The sequence below is a fragment of the Sphaerodactylus townsendi genome, linkage group LG09, assembly GCF_021028975.2.
Source record: "Sphaerodactylus townsendi isolate TG3544 linkage group LG09, MPM_Stown_v2.3, whole genome shotgun sequence".
Taxonomy (NCBI): Eukaryota; Metazoa; Chordata; class Lepidosauria; order Squamata; family Sphaerodactylidae; genus Sphaerodactylus; species Sphaerodactylus townsendi.
Genome location: NC_059433.1, coordinates 43,881,028 through 43,902,008, shown reverse-complemented (window position 1 = coordinate 43,902,008; position 20,981 = coordinate 43,881,028). Strand labels below are relative to the sequence as shown.

General features: G+C 40.4%; 1 protein-coding gene across 8 annotated transcripts in view; it reads right to left on the bottom strand.

The window, feature by feature from the left end:
- The window catches only part of DLGAP1 (DLG associated protein 1), a 388,995-nt gene that overhangs the window by 130,158 nt on the left and 237,856 nt on the right, over positions 1-20,981 (bottom strand). For 7 of the 8 annotated variants that reach the window (XM_048508637.1, XM_048508636.1, XM_048508638.1 and 4 more), the window contains one exon: positions 8,202-9,231. In XM_048508637.1, the coding sequence (XP_048364594.1) occupies positions 8,202-9,161 (960 nt within the window). In that variant the 5' untranslated portion in view covers positions 9,162-9,231. Of the gene's footprint in view, positions 1-7,276; positions 7,439-8,201; positions 9,232-20,981 lie in introns of those variants that run through there. The other variant, XM_048508644.1, reaches the window with a different exon arrangement.

Below are 20,981 nucleotides of genomic sequence, written 5' to 3'. Positions count from 1 at the left end.
GTTATTCCGCCAGGCTTTTGGGGAGGCCGGCTGCTGATAGGTGCCCATTAACAACTGAGATCCGCTGTTCCCCTCTCAGAGGAGTTGAGGAGTTAATGGTCGAACGCCATCTGTTTTTAATTGATTATGAATTTGGAACGCTGCATTTTAACTGATATGAATTTTAATATTTTATTTTGTTTATCCGCTTGTTTATATTATGATGTAAACTGGCCTGAGCCCCTTGGGGGAGGGCGGTATAAAAGTGGAACAAATAAATAAATAAATAAATAAAAAAATAAAAAAAATTAAATCCACCGGCATGGACTTAAATGGAAAATGTGAGGTTCCCAATTTAAACATTGAAAGTGATGCTGTTTCAGGGTGGGGGAGAATCCACCCCAAAATAGCATCACTTTCAATGTTGTTTTAACTGGGAACCCCAGATTCTCCCATCTGGGCTCCCTAATTCAAACACCATTGAAAGTGATGCTGTTTGGGGGTGGATTCCACTGGAGGTGTTTTGTGAGAGATGATGCTGACATTTATTTGGTAAATGTTTTGCTGGGGGTGATTTGTGAAAGATTTTCATGCTTAATACCCACTTGCACTGGCTTGGAGCTGTTTCTCAGGCTAACAACCTACCTCATAGGGTCGGTGTAAGAACAAAATTAGGAAAGAGAGTTGGTGGGGAGAGCCATGTATGTTTTGCTGGGAGTGGGAGGTGTTTTGTGAGCTGGTGCAAAAATCATTGTTGGGTCATGGTGGGAAAGGGTTTGTGTGTTTGGCTCATGGGGGGGGGAGCGCCAAACTCAGGTTTTGTCCACAGGCTCCAGTTTGCCTAGATATGCATCTGCCTACAGGACCCCACCACTGAGAGGGTGGCCTACTTGATCTATTTGTGCTTTTCAACAATTGGCAGCCCTATTTATATGTCTCACTCCCTTTCTACCATTTGTTCTCCAAAGGCGGTTTCCAAAATGTGAATAAAAACAACTCATACAAAGTACCAAGAATCAAAGACTGATAAAACCAAGGGCAAGGCCTGAAATAAAAAAGATCAGCATAAATAAAAAGTAAAGAACTCCTAAAGAATTAGACTACTCATAACATAATTCAGGTCACCATAACAATGCAGAAGAAAGCTAGTCAGGGGAGCAAAAAACACAAACCAATTATGTCAGTGGAAACTCTGGTGAAAACAGAAGTTGTTGTTCCTAGGCACCTAAATCTCAACATTATTCTGAGGAAGAGACCCTACAATCAAGGCACCATAACAGTCCCACATTCTATTCCACCCTACTTCTTCAGGTCAGGGCACATGAAACAGAGCCTCTGAAGGGGATCTTATCTGACCAGAAGATTAATGTATGAGTCCTTATCTTGGAGATCTACTGGAGCACTACATTATACACACTAAACATAATTTGAACTCTGGCTGTGAAGGTATCAAATGCTATAAAATCTACCAAAAATCTATCTTGCTCTCTCCCCTCTTAAACAGGGAAAATGAAGACTCCTAGTGAGATAGCTCAATGTGACAGGACTGAAGGGGCTAAGAATTTATCACCCCCTACAGTAGACTTAAAACCCAATTTGTTTCCTGAGGACTGAAGTCAACAGCTCTTGTTCTGGCTTTCATTTCATTTCCCCCTGAGCCTTTGCTACGTCTTTATTGCCACACACTCCCCTTCAGTGGGTTCGGAACAATTGGATCCCTTTTTCTTTTCACCACTGTAGCATGTGTGTGGCACAGGTCCTGCCCACATTCTGCCAACAGTCTCTGCAGCAGCAGCAACACATTTTGATCCAATTAGTGAAGGTAAATCCGGGGAACTGATACTCCCCTCTGGTTGCAGAGAACCTGTACTTGCAGGTAGACCACAGGAGCAGGTAGCAGGAGCCATGGGAAGGCTCAGAAGTAGCTCTATACAGATGCAACATGGCAGTGACATCAATGGAGCTGTTTCAGTTTCCTTCCTCAAACAGAAATATTCAGTGGGATAACCGACCAAAGGTGCATCCAGCTATTGCTGCCTGCATGAGATGATGGCACATGGGAGACACACCTGCTTCCCAGCATGAAGAGGAGTTGCTGCAGAGTCAGCATGCTGGAGAAAAGAGAGTAGATGATTGCTCCCAGCCTCTTACGGATCCTACAGGGATGAGGGGGGGAGTGAGTTGGAATACTCTGTTTCTGCAACTAGTCCAAGCCCCAGTAAATCACGGACTTTGCTGCCTTTTGAAGTTGCTGCCTGCTGGCTATGCCTCTTAGGCCCAGTTCTTTCTCAACACTAAATATTTTATCAGTGTTTTTCCTAGGACAACCCATGGAAATACAGGACAGTTTGGGAAAATACCAGACCCTTGGTGACCTTAGCAAAGTCATCAAGAAGAACAGCTAAAGTACTTATGGTATCAGTTTCTGTGTGTAACATATACAGAGCCTATCCCACAGCACTTTTTGCATAAAGCTCAATCAGATGCATTTAATTTTTTTAAAAAAGTACATTAAAATATGTTCTCTTATACAGGCGTATGCATTTCCATTATTACTATGAGGCAACCTGTAGTCTCTTACACCCCAAGGACTTTTTAATAATCTTATTTTTTTCCTGTAGGCAAAGAAATTATGTAGCTCTTCTCAAGATGTCTGCATATATGCAAGCAGAAAAACAACAAAAGAGTTCAAAGCTACCGATTTCCACACAGCAACTTTCCACCTATTCAAAAACATTTTCTTGGTTTGTTTAAATATTTTTCCCCAATTTGTGCATTTCCCTTCCCCAGCACATTCAGAAACATTAAAAAAGTTTTCCACTGGAGTAAAATTTTCTAACTTGGGAAATACTTTGCAACATTTCTCCATACGCATGTTTGGGACTAGTGGAAACATTATATAAATAAATCTGCATAAACATCAGTTTATATTGAAAAAGTTTCAGTGCTGATATATGCACACAATATGGTTCTTCTAACACATGCTCAAACTGGCTGTCAGCCTGCATTGGCTAGCTTCTGGGGTGGTTTGACCTCCTGCTAAGAGCTTACTTATTTGGCTGGATGTTTCCTCTCACCTTCTGTTGCCTTAGTTGAGAAGCTGTGCCTTAATATTGCATTTCCTTCCAAGTCTATCCAGACTCAAAAAACAGCATCCTTTGTCTGAGGGCCCAAGCAAGTTATTTCAGGACATCAATGCCCAAAGTGGCATGCCTTCTCCAAAAACAAAAAAAATCAACTATCCTACAGAAACTTTCCTCATAACTCTAGTGATGACAAGGGGTGGAGTCAGAAAGAGATTTTGTCTCCTCTCATGTGTTGTAGCACATTTACTTGGAAGAAGTTTTGCCTCAGATTGTTGTTTGTTTATTTTGTCCTTCAGGACACTGGCGGCTAAGATAGTTTGTCTAAACAGCTATCTACTCACTATCCTCCCCTCCACTTTTGTTTCTTAGATTCCTGACACAGATATCTTTCAAGGAGGGGTGGGATACAAATCAAATCAAATAAGCAACCCTCTCCCCCTCCCCCAGCCATTACAATAGCAGTTTGGGTGCAGCCAACATATGGCTCCTTCCCAGTCAGTCAACTCCTTCAATACTAACAGGGCACAAACTGTATGGGAAAGAATAACTGATTTTTCCAGTCTACCTGGTAGCAGGTCTGCAAACCTTACCAGTAACACCAGGTGAAAGAGTGGCAAGAAAGAAATCTCATGCCTCTGCTGTAATGTCTGAATGGAACAGTACTTGTGTGTTTGAAACACTCTTATGAAAGTGTTAGAAACAGATCTCTCTCTCTCTCTCTCTCTCTCTCTCTCTCTCTCTCTATATATATATATATATATACACACACACACACACACACACACACACACACACACACACACACACACACACACACACACACACACACACACACATATATATATATATATAGAGAGAGAGAGAGAGAGAGAGAGATCAGGTCCATCAAGCTTGAACCGTGGGATGAGATTTTCTAGCCATTTCCCAACACATTTTCTAACTCCATTCCCCTCACTGTAGAAGGAGGTTAGTTCCATGTTTGGCTCAACAACCACAATGGAAACACAATGATGGGGACTAGGTATTCCCTTGATGTCAGTCTCCTATTAGTCTACTAATCTTGTTTCTAGTAGCTTCCCCTGACATTTTCCTAAATGCACTCTGATGTCTACTGTGGGGCTAGTTGGGCTTGCTTTTGACAGGGAGTAAACATTGACTAGCAAACCTGTATGGTAGCCCTCCAATCCCACAGCATGGGACCTATCTCTGAAAGTTACAAGACACCACTACCTAGGTCCTAGTCTATTTGCCCCTCTGCCTGCATGCCCGTCTCATTCACAGTTTTTTTTAACTATGCACAATTATATAGGAGTAAACCCCATAGAACTCAGCTTTTCTTCTGGATAAGGACTGTGAAAGTTCGCCCAGTTGTTTGTTTGCCTTCCCTGGATACTTGCCCCGTCAGTGTCCTGACAAACATGATACCCACCTTGCAACCTGCTTGACTGGTCATCAGTGGTGTAGCTACCACCAGGTGGGGTAGGGACAAATGCCCTGGGTGGCCCCTTTTGGTCCCGTGGGGGGGGGGTGGAAAATCACCCCCACCCCTTCCCTTTACCCCCTCGGCAGGGTACATCCCTGCCAGGCTACTCCTTCAGTGGGTGGAGGATGAAGGAATGGCCTAGCAGGGCTGCTGAAGGGCGCCCCTCAGCCCCACTCCACCAGGCAGAGGCTGCAGCTAGGCACCCCTCAGCCCCACCTCACCACCCCCATCAGGCTGCCTGGGACTGCCACCGGCTCAGATAAGTCGGGAACGGGGGGTGTAGCTACCATGGGGTGTGGGGGGGCATGGGGGGTGCCATTTTGCCCCGGGCATCATTTCCCCTTGTTACACCTCTGCTGGCCATCTGCCAGGTCACCTATCTAGACAGTGAGTCGTCACTCATTCACCCAGCTGCTTCCTTACCAGAGAACTCTCCTGTTCTTCATGCAGTGGAAGAGGAGGTACCACCAAACCATAACCCATGTACCACCTGACACTACTGGTCACTTAGAACTCACTGAAGCAACACAATGGTAAATCAAATGGGGAGTCATGTCCCATTCCCTGTCAGTGGGGAAGGCACCAGGAAGAAACAATGGTGTGTTTGCACTCTGATGCTTCGTCCAGCACATTCCCCTCCAGTGGAAAGTGGGATTTTGCTCTAGGGTCCCTTGCTCTTCAATCTTCCAGATTCTAATAGGACAGGAGGCAGTGGAAAAGGAACAAGAAAGACTTGTGCTCTGCTGCCTTCCACTACAATGTGTAGAGCATCTGTAGTGAGCCACCTGGCAGGGTATGGGCCCTGGCATCTGCCCACTTCATTGACTCCTGATGCTGGGCCTGCCCATTGCTATCTAAGCCATTCCCATTCATTGCTTCCAAAGCCAAAGTCTGACAACATTGTACTGCTTGCCTTTTTAAAAGATCTTTTTTCACTATTAATATGAAACCAGAAATATTTGGACAGTGTTCCATATCAAGCCCTGAGTTTCCTCCCATCTTTTAAATAGTTACTGGCAGGCTGAACAGATGTGGCAAAAAATATAAAGATTTGTCCCTATCAGTTCTGCTTCATTTATTCATTAGGTGGTATTTTCCCTTCCCCCAAGGACCTCAGGGTGGTTTACAAGGTTTCTTTTTCCACCGTATCTTAACAGCAGACTTGTGAGGTAGGTTACCTGGACAGTGTGAATGGACTACAGTCACTTAATGAGCTTCATGACTGAGTAGGGACTTGAACTCGGACTCCCTAACTGCTGTTTCACTTTTGTACTACACAACTTCAAAGGATAAATACTACTCAGAATAAATTATTTTTTGCTTTCTGATGCTGAATCCAAGCAGTCACAAACAAGTGGCACTTAGCACTCTTAGCAAGATCTTCATTGATAACAGTTTACATTATTGGTTCCATGCAAAGAGGGAAGCAGGCAGTCCAGTGATTCCTGTAATTTCCATTAAAAAGCTTTCACTACTGGAACTGGCTGATTTGTTCTGGCCAAGAAGTCACACCCTTTTAAACTTTTACACTGCTTCCCTCTGTGAGGCCATAATAAACAGACTTCCAATCTTCCTTTGACATTTTCAGCATAATAATTTGAATTTATAGTATTTGGAACTCAATGGATTCTCCCCTTGATATGAACTAAGCATTTCCCAAATCAATAATTCCTCCTGGTTAAATAATTCTGTGTAAATCTGGCAAAATAAAGTGAGAAAAATATACATGAGTGTTTAAAACTAAACACTTTGCATTTTCAGTATAGTTGCTATTAAAAGACTTGGTGGAAAACTGGCTTTATACCGCCTCTTCAATTCGTCATTCTTATTTGACTGATATTCAGGATTAATAACTGCAGTATTAATTATAATGCCAGCAGGATATTTCTGTGATTAGTTATTTTTAAAACCATCTTGAAGTATTGACATGCCATTAAATTTGGTAAGTACTTAGTAAAAACCTAGACAGAAAGACAGCAAGGTTAAAAAAAGTAGCCCTTTAACCACGTTGAAACAATGCTGGACAGCTTTCCAAGCAGACACAGATAATGTCCTCTAATTCTACTTCAGAAATCTATTCCTGGCAATTAAATATTATCTGAAAGTCCCTCTAGTGGGGTTCATGCAACTCTAAGAGTGGCACAATTTTTTTCACTTGTCTTCACATCACCTTGTTACATACTGGGTCATGAACTCCTTAGCTAATAATGCCTAGATGTTAAAGAACTAATAAAAGAAAAAGAAGACACTCCCAAAACAGTACACAACACCCCCTTTCCTTGCTACATTAACAATTTATGGCTCTTCACAAATACATCCTCCAAAGTCTCCCCAGTCTGTTATGCATAAGGATCTGTTATGAACACAGAGGCACGTGCTGGTCAAAATACATATCGGACATGCAGAATTTCCTGTCCATCAACTAGGATTTAAATGGATGCAAAATGCATATAGTATTACAAGCTGGATTTCTTTAAAAAAATTTCCCCTCCAATATAATGTATTAATGGTCTGTGTTATAACGAAAATAGTCACCTTTACAGGATAATAACATCTTGCTTTTTGACCAAAGTGCCAAATTTTGACCACACAATGTCCATAAAGTTAATCACAAGAGAAAACAAGTCTGAAATATACAACACATAGAAACAGAACTAAATAGCCAGTAAGCAGAACTGCACAGCAATAACCCAACTGTTTTAAAAAGAATAATTTTTTCTGATCAAACCTCTTTTTTCCTCATGGTCTTTTCTCTTCTTTGTTTGACATTACTCCACTGTCCATGCACAGTTAGATGTGCCATATCTGCTTCAAAATAAAATGCATAAAAAGCAATCCAGAGATCTTGCAAGACTGAAACTGTGTTAATTTTCTGATCCACGTTCTTGCCACAAACATTCACCGGCAGTATGATAGCTCCAAGAGCAGACATCTGATTCTTGACATTTAAAGATACAATACTGGTGAAAAATAGTGACGCTTTATTAACTGCAAACAGCTTGTGAGGGAGCCAGTGATGTACTCTTAAAGAGTATAATCAGAACATTCAATAATTTCAGTCCTTCAACTTCACATTTTCCAGTCAGTGCTATTTAAAAAAAAGAAAAGAATGAATAATAGCTAGATACACCAATCTGGCCATTTCATGTAATTATTACATGAGGCTTTTTGTACGTGGCAAAATGGATAGTAGCTTTGGTTTCATAGTGTATAAAATGGTGTGACATTGCCAAGTATTCAAAGGGTCTTGAAGTTTTCCTCACAAAATAATAAATTGGAAGCAAATCCCAAGATTACAGAAGATAATGAATGTCTGTACTGGCAATATCAGGTTCATTGATATTGTAATGCTAAATGAAAGCTTTACTACCTCCTGTTCCCTTGTGACCCTGCTGTGCCGTTTTGTGTGTTTTGAGTTCCTTTTTAATCCCCCCAAATTATTCAGAGAGCTCTTGTTCTTTTCAACATGTTAAAAAGAAATAAACCAATGCCTCACTCTATGCATTCATTGGAAACACAAAATCTTAGCAACCAAAATGCAGATTTATTCATAATTCACACTTGGATTAACTCCCACCTTCATCTTTCCATTTTTAGTTTCATCTTAGAGAGGAATAGAGTGTAAGTAATGTAAGTAATAACATATACAGTACCTGAAGATACTGGCAAGACCGTTCTTGTTGACAAGTCTCTGACTTCATCACTGTCTGGTCCATATTCATGGATGCTTTTTGATAAACCTCGCGGGCTCTGCTCACTGTCAGCGTAGAGGACCAAGAGCTTTTTTTCATTAACGGAGCATCCAAATTTACTGGCAGGTTTGCACAGGTGGAACATTTGACATCATTATTGCTTCTGGACGGCTTCACAGTATGTTCACTAAGAGTGTTATAGGCTTCCATAAAGTACTGAGAAGTGGAACGGTCAGGGCATCTTCCCATAGTCATAACTCCACTTGGCCCATGATGATAAATGCACACATCATTATCCAAGTTGTCATCTGAACTCCACCATCCTGATGCATTAGACCTGGATTTTCCATCTGATCTCCTGTCTTTGCTCTTGCTACGCTTGCCATACCTTACAGTCTGTGTCTCCTCTGGGCTCGCTTTGCCTCCATTGATGCTGCCCTTTGATGGGCCTTCAAGTGAATGAGACTTTGTGAAAAGCTTTTGAACAGAGTGAACCAAATGGCGGATTCTCCCTGGACTATCACTACGATGTTCTACAGCAGTCCGTTTGTACTGTAAAGTATGATAGCCATCTCGATTAAGAGGGAGCTGCCTTTCAAATTGGTCCAAAAGATTAGCAGGGATGCGATTAGCTTTACTGACTGTTCCATGTGGCACCAAAGCACACTCATCTTTAAGTTCATTGTGGGAATTGTAATGTCTCCGTGGGAATGTACTGCTAGCAATCTGATCATTGTAGGGAACCATGCATTCTCCCTGAAAAGAGTTCCTCTGAGTGTAGTAAGAGTGATCTGCAGGATGATGGTCCACAGGATTTAACAAATATGGCTTCCTGTCCGAGTGATGTACCAAAGAATCACATGCTGGCTCACAGGCAACCCCATGATGGTGACTGCGACTGCTAGATAATCCTTTCATCATTGATGTGAAAAATATCCCAACGTCATCTGAGTATGTATGTTTATGTTACTGAAAGATCACCCAGAGAAACCTAGGAAAATTGAAAATAAAAACATGTGAAATGCCGAAGTAATTAATATGTACATTTGGCTCATGATGATGATGATTGCAGCATCTCTAAATGGCTTAGGATTTATTAATGCATTGATGCTGCACAAATTATTTTATTAGGCATGCAACATTTAGCTAGAACATGCTAAAAGATGAACATTCTAGAATGCAAATAAGTCATGGCCTTTATCATTAGGAGCAGAATGGGAGAGAACCACAGCAATCACATCACTCTATCGGATGAGGAAGCTTTCCTCCTAAACAACTGGCTACCTCATAACCAAGAAGGACAGAAGCACATAGCAATATATGAAGAATAGCATTGGAAACAAACCAACATTTGGAGTTTGAGTCACAGCTAATGCCATCCTTATTGCAAAGCTAATCCCTTGTAACAGTTATAGTTCAATGATTGATGAAGGTAACATCCCAATAGTGATATAAAGCATGATCAAAAACTGGCCCTGTTAAGCTAGAACTTCCATCCTTTGCCTCTTTTCCTCATGCTAGTATTAACACAGGCAGCCCAGTACTTGCCAAGCTTTACTTGCCAAGCCTTAGGCATACCTGGGATCAGAAACAGATTCTGGGTTAGACTCATTAGTGTTATTGTGATTGATTGAAACATTTGTGTGAAGGTCTATATAGCTATACATTCATTTTTACTCTGCCCTTCTTTCAAGTTGCTCAGGATGACGTATATGGGCTTCCTCTTTATTTATCCTCCAAACAACCCAGTTAGACTCAGGGAAAATTATTGGACAATGGTTTCCCAAGCTGTTTGACTGCTGAGCTGTAATTTGAATCTGGGATTCTTAGGACCTGGGTCAACACTATAGATCTAATTAGATGATACACAATTCTCAGGTAAGCTCTACTAATCTCATGTAAGGAACTCCCCTCCCAGGCACATGATGCCCAATTTAAATCAAGGACATGGTGCATGGGGAGAAGAGTCAAACTCTTTCCTCTGGTGTCCTTTCCTCACCTGAAACGGCCCCGGGGGAAGTGCTTTTTGCTGAACTGGTGAAATCTTTGTGTACCCCATCAGTAAATCCCATGCTCCCATTGTGGCAATCATTAGCTCCCTGGAGCTATTTCAAGTCAGGAAAATGATGATGGGAAAGGGAGCCAAAGCTCCTTCTCCCTGCATGTCATGGTCCCAGTCTTAACTGGGCTTTGACTGAGAATTGAGTTCCAGGTGGGGAACTCAAAAGAACACACCTAATTGTGTGAACCCAGAGAAAGTCACAATGTGTGGTTAGGATAACACATTGGCTATCAATAGGGCATCCTACCGGGTCTTCACTGCCCTGTTCTATAACTCTTGCCATTGGTCACACACTATATCTACAATATCTGGATAACATGTAGATGATAGCACAATGCACATAGTGCTGTATAGTAAATTTATGGCTTTTCAATTTATGCATAAAAAGCACCATTCATATAACCTATCTATATTCCACTGAAGTTTATAGAACTTCAAGCATCCAGAGCTTTTAACAACGTACCAATGAGCATTGTCAAGAAACCTAGGCCAATTATGCACAATGTCTTGCTGTGTGATGGGGGCAAATGTCAATCACAGCAAAATTCCTTGTATGGACCGGTTTCCTCAAGCCCCACTTTCACTTTCTCTTTGGCCCTTCCCGCACGGGCAGTAAAGAGCGCCCCAGAGATGCTAAAAACAGCGTCCCTGAGGAGGGATTCGCACGGCTGCTGCTGCTGCATCGCAGCAGTGCTGGCCTCGCAACCCCCGAGTGGTGCGAAGACACTGCTTCTGAACCTCGCTCCCTGAGCTAGGTTTTTCGGAAGAAGTGTCTTCCAACCACTGCTGTGCGAATGGCAGTGGTTGGAAGGCGCCATTCCCCCCTTTCCCGAATGCCTTACCGTCCCCTCCGGCCTTCTGGTGTGTCGCACAGGCCATGGGACACCCCCTCCCTGCCCTGCAATTCCAGAGCTGTTGCGCAGGGGTAGGGGGCATGTCCCCAGCCTGTGCGACACTCCGGAAGGCCGGTGGGGACGGTAAGGCGTTCAGGGGATGGCACAGCCTCTGCACAGGCTGCGCTGTCTTCCCCACTCCTACCAGGACCGTCCGTGCGAACGGTCACGCGGGTGTGTGCGTCAGCGTTGTTTATGCCGATGCACCCCCGCAGGCCTTTCACGGCAAGTGAGACCACTTTTAGCACAACATTAAATGTGCTTCGCTGGGACAGATTTGCCAGTGAGCACACTTTGCCTCTGAGATCTTCTATCCACCCACAGCCAACTTTCCCTCTCCTTTGTGCTGCTTTGCATGCCTTCACCTTGTCCCCCTTCCATGTTGCCAGCTGAAAAGAAGCTCACTGATTTAACATTGATCTCTAATTATCTTGATATTTCAAGATACCAACATAAAGAGATCTTGGAAATAACAAGCCTCTGTCCCCCAGGAGGAACAGCACCAGGGGGAGGGGAGTGAAGGGGAGGGAATATCAGCTCTAGGATGGTCCCTTTCTTTAGCAGGCTATGGTCCAGGGGAATGCTTTGTCTCTTTCATCTGTGGTGGGGGGATGTGGATTATTTTTGGAACAGTAATATCAATGAAAGTGCAGCTTAAAGGGCTCAGCCAGCAGTCTTGACTACTGGGTGTAATGAGATCTGTGCCTTTAAGAATCACTTGATGGGTGAAAAGAAAAAACAGGCCTGGAAAGCTCTCTGCAGAAAAACTCCAGAAAAAAGAGGGAGTGCCTCTTCACGTGTAAACAGAGAAATGTGAGAAGAGTCCTCTACAAGGCCACTGTGAAGAGAAGAATCCCGAGGTAAGCATTCCATGTGTAATGGGCTCTAGTATAAGAAGATATTATACTTTCAGAATAATAGTATTTGGAATAGTCAGTGAATTCAATGGTTTCTCCTAATAGAAATATGGCTTGAAATATCATTATAAGCATTTAAAATGACTACAAGGAAGTGTCAAATCTTGTCAACTACAGAATACTTACCATTTCTGGCAGTTTTGAAATATATTGTACAGCATTACCAGTTCCTTTGAAAACATTATCTATCAGACTATGGAACAGTTAGTCTCCCAAAAGAAGATGTATAAACTCTATCACCAAAGTCATTTAAAATGTGACTTACGGACTAGGCTGTCAAACACAGTTCCAAAGGACGGATATGCTGATCAAGTCTACTATTTCTTTCTATGAATTTAAAGGCAGATTGCAAAGTAATATTTCAGAAAAAGGAAGGTGTTTTTTTTTTTTTACTAACAGTCATTATATTGTGGAAGGGAAAGTTTGCTGGAAAGTTTCGCGGACACATAGGGAAAGCTTCAAGAATAATACAATTCAAAGCTAGGACTATAAGTATTACAAAAAGGCTACAAGAAACTCACTGTAATGGAACAACACCTGACATTATTAAGCAGAATTAGTCTAGCATATAGACCAGCACCATAAAGCATATTACCTAAAATCAGCAATAAATATAAGCAACTGAAACCAAGCAGGAAATGTTTATTTCCTATGATATAAGAATTGGAACATGTGATATACCGTATATACTCGAGTATAAGTCGACTTTTTCAGCATATTTTTATCCTGCAAGCATGTTGCTGCTTTTTTTCTGACTCACCAGAGAGCCGTAAAAACAAGCAGTAAGGACAGCCTGCATAGCATTACAAATAGGGTGTGTGTATATGCCAATAAAGGCTTGTGTGTGTGTGTAACTAGGGTGTGTGTGTGTGTGTGTGTGTGTGTGTGTGTGTGTGTGTGTGTGTGTGTGTGTGTGTGTGTGTGTGTGTTAAAAGAAATCAAGGCATTTCTCTCCTAAGGGTTATTGGTGTATTGCATTCTAGATTAATACAATTCTTCATACAGTAGTCTACTGCCAAATACTGATGTTGCTGAAGACAAAGTTTAGGTTGGCATGGCTATGAATCCCAGAATTATTCTACATTTGGAGGAAAGCAGTGGTTCATTTGTGTTCCTAGAGTGCTGGAAAGCTGCTCATCCCTAATGCAAACTCTGTTAAGCAACTCTATCTCATCTTGCTCCCAAATCTTCTGTTTTTAGCTGCTACTGAGTCAAGTTCTAAGGCTTATGCTCAAATCAATAATTTTCCCAGTTTTTTGTGGTAAAATTAGGTGCCTCGACTTATATTCGAGTTGGCTTATACTCGAGTATATACGGAACTTTACAACACTGGAGATCAGCATTTTAAATAATGGTTTTTAGATTTAAATATACAATATACTTTACAATTCTGGTTTACTTAATTCATACAACAAGCCTTTGAGGCATAATGAACAGACCCACAGCACCATCCTAAGCAGTGTTACACCCTTCTAACACCATTGATTTAATTGGACTCAAAAAATGTAACTTTACTTATGATGGCACAACTTGTGACTTGACAAGGCCACCAGCCACTTCATTACTCAGAGGACTTTTGAAGTTGATGCTCTCACATTCTAATCAAATATTACAATGCGGAAGAGACTTCATGCATTAATGTGTGGGATTGAGTATCTTTTTCCTGCCAATGACCTGCACAAATAGATTTGAAAGTCTGAATAGACTCTGTGTGGACAAGTGTGCACAAGGGATTCTTGTTCTCAAGGTTCCTGACTGGTTTGCTTGTGTGTATATACACACAACAGAATAAGTGTGGAGTCTATTTAAACTTTTAAACCAGTGCATGGATGGTTTGCCAATTATGAAACTCCTAAGTAAATTGAGTGTTTTCTTCCCTAGAAAAAAGTGTAGGAAAATTTGTGTGGGGAAATTCACTCTCAAAGTAGTAGCAGATACAAGTACTCTTCGATGCAACAAAAATATATCACTACAGGATACTGCAATGGTGTTTGAAAGAAGGATTTCAACTTTGATATCATTTTGGTGTGCTGCACTTTCAGAACTCTTGCTTTCTTGTAGAACATTGTGGTCAGATTTATACTGGAGGAGTGATGTTAAGTGAATCAGTGGGCAGAAGTCTTTGACTTCATGCTAAGTAAGCATTCTGGAAATAACATATAACATGAAACTGGCTTGTGCTAAGGTAGATGACAAGTCCATCTAGTTAGGCATGTTCTACTCTTGCATGCCTTAGGCCCTTTATGCATGGGCCAATAAAAGCGGGGGAAAGCCCTGGTTTGTTCACACACCTGGCTGTCCCATGGCACGTTGGCCAGGGAGCCCCCCTAGGACATGATACAGCTCATTTCCTCTACGAGCTCTGCAGATAGGAGCTGGTGAAGAGTTTTTCAAGAATAATGATTTTTGCGATTCTCTTGTTGGAATGCGCCTCACCGTGGCTGTAAGGCACATTAAAACAAAAGGGTTGAGGTGGGGTGGGGGAATGTGGGGCACACCCAGTTTAGAGGAGGAAATCCTGGGTTTATTGGCCCATGCGGAAAGGGTCTTAGACACTGACAGGTCTTTCATAACACTTGCTACTTTAGATCCTTTAACTGGAGATGCCAGGGACTGACCTGGGATCTTCTGCCCAGGGCCATTTTAACAGCATTATATGCCCCTGGGCAAAGCAGTGCATTGGGACCCCTACCTACACAACCACTCACGGAAATAAAAATGTAAATGATTGATGAATTCATAATCTTGTCTAACATCCAATTAACATGAGTCACAACGAAATAGCATTTCAAAGTCTACAAGTACTGAGGGACCCCTACTTTGCTGAAATGTCCTGGAATACTTAGATCAACAGTGAATCAATTAAATGTACAACTATCAGAACAACACACCAAAATTGTTTTAGAGGTTAGGAATACAAATGGTGAATTATGATAATTGAACTCTTCTTGATTTGATCTTTATGAAGATATTAAGACAAATCCTAAAGAGGTGTAATCCTAAAGAATTACACCTTTCTAAGTCAATTGAAGTTATTGGCCTTAGAAGGACTGCTACTCTAGCTTTACAACCATAATACATATATGTCATTTCTGAGATGTATCATCATAAAACATAGACTATGCATAGCGAATGTGGTTGAGAATTTCACCAGAGTAACACAAAATTCCCCACCTACTTTTTATGCCCCACTTTTCATGCCTAAGTTCCACTTAACATAAGAACCTGCCTGGCTAGGATTGAGGTTCAAATTCCTGCTATGTCATAAAACACTTTGGGTGGCCTTGGGTCAGTCACACACTCTCAGCCTCACCTACCTCACATGTTTTATGTATTTTATCTCTATGCTGCCTCTTCAGAGTCCTCCTTGAGATGACTGACAATTAAAACAATGTAAAAATGTAAAACAAGTCATTTGCGGTGAGGATAAAATAAAGGCGGGGTAATGGATGTATGCCATCCTGAACTCCTTGGAGAAGCCCTCTTGGAGGAAAGTGTGTGTGTAAAAATATACTAAAACAGGAGACCCCAAACTGCAACCCCCAAGCTCTTTTGGTGCAGCTCTCCAACTTGCTCATTTGCTGCTATCACCTTCAAGGCATTTTTCCTCAGACCCGCAGTGTTCTTCCTGCTTCAAGAGGCCCCACCTACTGTGGTTCTTCCTGTCCTTTTATGGCAAAAAACCACAATAACATTGTTTCTTTTGGTCTCCATTTTTTTCTGTTAACCTCATCTTGATCTTATCCTCCATACTAGCATTTGGGTCATTCTGGGTGATTTGCTAGCGAGCAAAGCTCAGGTACCCATACCTGATACTAACACCGGCTTCTTGGGAGAAACAAAATAGCTCCATGATTTACAGTCTACTATGGTCAATTTCACAGATTTGTTTGTGAACCCTTTCCATAGGATCTGCAGAATGATCTTGTTTTCCATGTGATGCAACAGCACTTTCTACAGAAAGAACAGTGAATGCAACTTCTCAGATAGTTGGATAAGGAATGAGTATTCAGATTGTTGTTCCATTTACTTGTTGCGTAGCTTTCACACAAGGTGAAAGTGAATCTTCTCAGATTTGCACAGGATCAGATTTCAGGAGAGAAGAAACTAGCAACAAGGACATCCAAACTGCTCTAAAGTTAGTGGGAAGGAGAATTCTCTGTCATTATGCAAAGAACAGATGAACAGCTAAATATAATAATCTATTCACTTACGAAACATGAGCTAAAGATGCTTCTCAACCCACACAGCTCAATATGAATGAGAAGTTAAACTTTTAACTTGAGTAGCCTGTTAAAAATTATGCCTCACTGCTATGTAAGCTATACTTCTTCATTGCATTTATATAGCACCTGTTTTATACAATGCCAAAAATGAACTAAGGCCTGCATCCTACCTCTCTATTAAGCAGAATTTGAAGTATTTTTCGAACAACAGACTGAGTTCCCAATCTGTTCAATTCATGCTGCAGTTAGGGTTGAACATATCTAGCACAGTACAAACAGGTGCTAAGAGGGTTCTGTGTACATACTGTGCAGATTCTGGAATCCAGGGTGAATGGACTTAAATAATAAATTATATCACCATACTGGCAAAAGGCCAGCCGCTGTCAGTACTGTAACCAAGCCCTTCTGTGTTTGGCCACTAAACTCACATCATTTAAAAAGCAAAATAGAGGCTAACTGAGAAAATTAGAAAGATGTTTAAAATCAAATAGATTTATAACTTGGCAGTAACAGGTACCCAGAAAATAACAAATAAATAAATATTCACTGAAGTTCTACACAGCATAGTTATTCTTGAGACCTTGGGTTTCAAAGTGTAAAGCAAAGTTCTCTCTAGCAGCCAAAAAAAGGGATGATTAATAGTTACATTGAAGACTGTGTATGGAAAACACAGGCCATAGCTAGTGTCCCCTCTCAACCAATCCTGACTGCCCACACTGAACCTTTCAGGCTTGGCTCCAAATGCCCCTTTGCAACTAAAATGAGCAGCTCAACCCCCCCCCCCGCCCAACTGGAAGTTCCTCAACTGCACTGAATGTTATAATTAGAACCAGTGGGCAGGTACATCCTTGAAGATAAGCAATAACAAAAAAAGCAAGAGAAGAGACGAGAAGAAAAAAGAAAAGACACCCTGCAATTGGCCAGGCTTGCTGCTAGCTAAAACTAAAAGATTTTCCTAAGATGGTGACAATCACCAAGGTGGAAAAAGAATGATTTAAAATAAATCAAGTGTTACAGTTTGAAATGTATGTATTTTCTGAACATGCATGCATGCTACCTGGGGTTTAGGAATACCATTTCCTTGCTTTGGTTGGACACTGCCCCACTGCTGAGCCCCCCGCCCCCCACTCTTGTTTCTGGGATTGGTAGGAGAATTCAATTTTAATTATAAGAGGTTATTTTTTCATATTATGATTGAAATTTGTTTTAAATAAGCATTAAAATCTAACTTAATTTTTCATTCAACATTTTTATTTTATTCTCCTTACTGGATGAATAAAACAAAATCTCATTTCTGAGAATCCCCATTCATACTGACACAATACAAGATTTTAGCCTTCACATTTCTGAAGGAATGCCTGAAATTATTCAGGACAAATTTATTCAGAATTCCTATCTGAAACAAGCTTAAGCAGGTCATATGAGCTAAGACAAAACATCCTCAATTATACTATGTAAAATCTGGCTTTACTGATAAACGTCACCATTTTGTGCAGTTAAAGCTGCTTGAAGTGCAATTCAAAGCAGAATCACATCCTTCTAAGTGACATGAAGTCAATGAGTTTAGAAGGATGTAACTCCATTTAGGACTGCACTACCAACTCACCCCCTCACAGGTCATGACATAAACAGTCATAGGATCGAGTGTTTACTGGTTTGAGAGCAATGGAATATATAAAAACCAATGGAAAATAGAGCAGAGTTCATTGGAGGTGTGGGAGGAGGAAGTTGTAAGATTCCAGTTTTGTGCAGGGGGTTAGACTACATGACTTTGGAAATCCCTTCCAACTCTATATTTCTATGTTTTAGCTACTGTATCAGCTAGTAAATATAATAAAAATATTTTCTGTACTTCTAACACATACACAGAGGGAGCATATTTTCTTCTAGCAGCAGACTCATGCATCGGATGGGGTTTTACTTCAGAATGGTGGACTTTTCAAGAATATTTAACCTGAAACTTTAATAAGGAAGCTGTAAGAGAAGACCTAAAATGTTCTCAGTTGTGACTAAAATATTATCTAAAGCAGTGTGGTATGAATCTTATTATGCACAAAATAGCAAACCAAAGCTGAAACAGCCATTTCAATTATTGCATCATTATCTTTTCCAGTCATAGACACCTGTAATTGAGTAATATGTATTATTTCAAATTTGAAAGAGTTATATGTTCAAAGTGATTTTGAATGCTTCAGTTGCTAAGTTGAAAAAAGCAGACAACCTTTATTCATCAACCAGTTATTGATCATATTATATATTTGTTTGTTCAAGAAAATTCTGTTAAATATTCATTGAAGAAATATATGTACACTGAAAGCATGCAGTTGTAAAAGGTATCGGTTATGGAAACTTGTTTCTAGAAGCTACAATCACTTTGTTAAGTAACAAAGAACACTGCATAACATATGACTCATATGTCACATCAAAATTCACACAACTCAAAGCCTGAAATACTTTCAATGAAATAGATCAAGATTCACTTATGGAAATAAGAGAAACTGTGAATAGTTTAGAATAATGAATAAGAAGTTTCTTGTGACCCATTTGTGAATGGCAGAGCATATTCATTAAATAAATTCTTAGATACTAATTATTCTGGGGGTTTGTTTTTGTAGACAGATGACATTTTCTCATCTTATTACTACTGCTCAGCTCACATAAGATACTGGACACAAAAACTAACAGTATTATTGATACCTTACATAACATTAAGTACACCTGCTTAATTCCATGTTACTTAATTGAATGGTTTATGATTCATGAAACCAAATACAGATGGGTAATAGAGAAGCACAGTTCATAAAAAGCAAAAGGAACAACCAACTTGTTATTCTGCACAGAGAACATAAACTATAAAATCTCAGCAGTTGTATGTATTCTCTTGAAATGCATTGCAAATCAAAATGGTGGAGTCCAGCAAGTTTTCTCCTCCTGCCGCCATTTCCCAAATTCATGTGGACCTGGAAAATGTTGGCAAAGATGTGGGTGTGGTGGCTTGAGCTCCAGCCAAAAAACCTGAACCATGTTTGGCTTTTTTCGCCCCAGAGCTACAAATACCCTGTTTTGTCAGATTTACCAAATACAGCCCAAATATAAACAGGAAGTACAACCTCCTGCTTGGATGGAGATCTATGTGTTAATTAAAAAAGCCCCAAAGTAAACACCAGAGCTCAGAACAGAAATGCAATAGGTGCTGTCAGCAGAAACCTACACTGAAGTCTACACTGCTTTGATCCACGCTGACCACCATGAGGTTTAGGAGAAGTTTACTTTCATGTGCTTGTACTTGCTGAATGAGAACACTCTTGCAATGTTCAATTTGTGCAACTTGGAGCCAATATTTCTTTAAAGAATGAAAACTGTGTCAGATGCTACTTTAGTCCAACATCATTTTGCATCAGAAGATGAAAGAAAAATTAGACCTAGATACAGATTATTCTCAAAGATGTTCTGTTGGGGATAATCAAAATAATGCTGCCCTAGAAAAGGAGTACAGCTACACATGAGAACTACTGAATTAATTAATCCTTGATCAGGACTGTTTTGTGTTCCTGATTCAATTATGTTAACACATTTGAATCCTGCCATTCTTCTATGTAATTTCAGAAGTGTTTGTTGGATTATTTGATTTACCTTACAATTTACTTTACATATGTGTTATCCAAAATGCTGGGTCTGCCCCTTTTAGTGAATGGTAGACTGTGCTTTAATGAGAGGTTGGGTAAGATCAGAGGTGGGATCCAACCAGTTCTCACCACTTCTCTAGAAGTGGTTACTAATTTTTTCTGAGTGCCAAGAAGGGGTACTAAAGCAACCTCCCTGCCCAGTAGGGACTGGAGGTGCGTGTGTGCAGCAGCGCCAGTGTTTGAATCCTACCACCATCGGAACCTGTTATTAAAATGTTTGGATCCCACCATTGGGTAAGATCTGTCACCAAAGTTTATAGTGATGGGTTTCCTCAAGAAATCCACAGGAAATGAGAATAATTTTTTAATTATTTTTATTAAAAGAGCAAAATAATAAATGTACACTCAAATACTTACTACCATACTCTTCTTGGCTATTCCTAATATCCAACCTATCTAAAGGATTTATTTACAATGCACATGTTTTTAATAAGTAGCAGAAAGGGAAAAAAAGGAGATAAAAATTATTCATCACTTTAAAATAGCATTGACCTTAAGGACAATTTGCCACATTTTTTTCATTCAGTTACTGGATTTCACAAAGCTGCTGAATGAGCATATCTACTTTTGATGAAGATTTGAATGTTATTCTCATGCTAGTATATACTATTTTAGCAAAAGTCAAACAAAAATGGCATACATTATTCACTGTAATAAAATGAAATATAACTTTATTGTCTCAAGGACTAGAGATAGATATATGAATATTTTATTTAATCCTAGACTGTTGATCAAAGCTGTCAGGTAGAGGTTAGATGATATGCTTTGTTTGTATGCTTTGTTTGCATAGATTTGGAATTCAAGGATCAGAGCTATAGTTAAAATGAAAAAGTAGTTTTTCTTCATTAAATCCCTCAATTGTGCCTTTTTGTGAATCTTGAAAAGTTATTTTGCTGATCTGAATCTCCTATTCAGAGGATACGACCCCACCTGTTGAATATCATCAACTACTCCCTT